Source organism: Fukomys damarensis, unplaced genomic scaffold, assembly GCF_012274545.1.
Source record: "Fukomys damarensis isolate Sample0158 unplaced genomic scaffold, DMR_v1.0_HiC HiC_scaffold_5, whole genome shotgun sequence".
NCBI lineage: Eukaryota > Metazoa > Chordata > Mammalia > Rodentia > Bathyergidae > Fukomys > Fukomys damarensis.
In genome coordinates, this window is record NW_022900917.1 from 66,630,677 (window position 1) to 66,631,047 (window position 371).

The 371-nt window shown below is 72.0% G+C and overlaps 1 protein-coding gene across 1 annotated transcript in view; it reads left to right on the forward strand.

The window, feature by feature from the left end:
- The window catches only part of Eppk1 (epiplakin 1), a 14,307-nt gene that overhangs the window by 12,636 nt on the left and 1,300 nt on the right, over nucleotides 1-371 (forward strand). The window contains exon 4 of the mRNA XM_033759206.1: nucleotides 2-355. Within this exon, the coding sequence (XP_033615097.1) occupies nucleotides 2-355 (354 nt within the window). The remainder of the gene's footprint in view (nucleotide 1; nucleotides 356-371) is intronic.

The window sequence follows — 371 nt, forward strand, 5'->3', positions numbered from 1 at the left end:
CCCGGCCCGCCGAGGGGAGCGCCTGGCCCAGCATGCGGCGGGCCCCCTGGCGCTGCCCGACCTCGTGGCCATCCTCATCCGGGCGGTGGAGGAGGCAGAGGCAGAGGCGCAGGCACGGCTCAGCGGCGTGTCCTTCCGGGGCCTGCGGCGCCAGGTGTCCGTGTCCGAGCTGCAAAAGTCCGGGATCCTGGGCCCCGAGACCCTCCGGGACCTGGCCCAGGGCACCATGACGCCTCAGGAGGTGACGGAGATGGACTCCGTCAAGCGCTACCTGGAGGGCACCAGCTGCATCGCGGGGGTGCTGGTGCCCACCAAGGGCCAGCCCGGCCACCAGGAGAAGATGAGCATCTACCAGGCCATGTGGAAGGGGC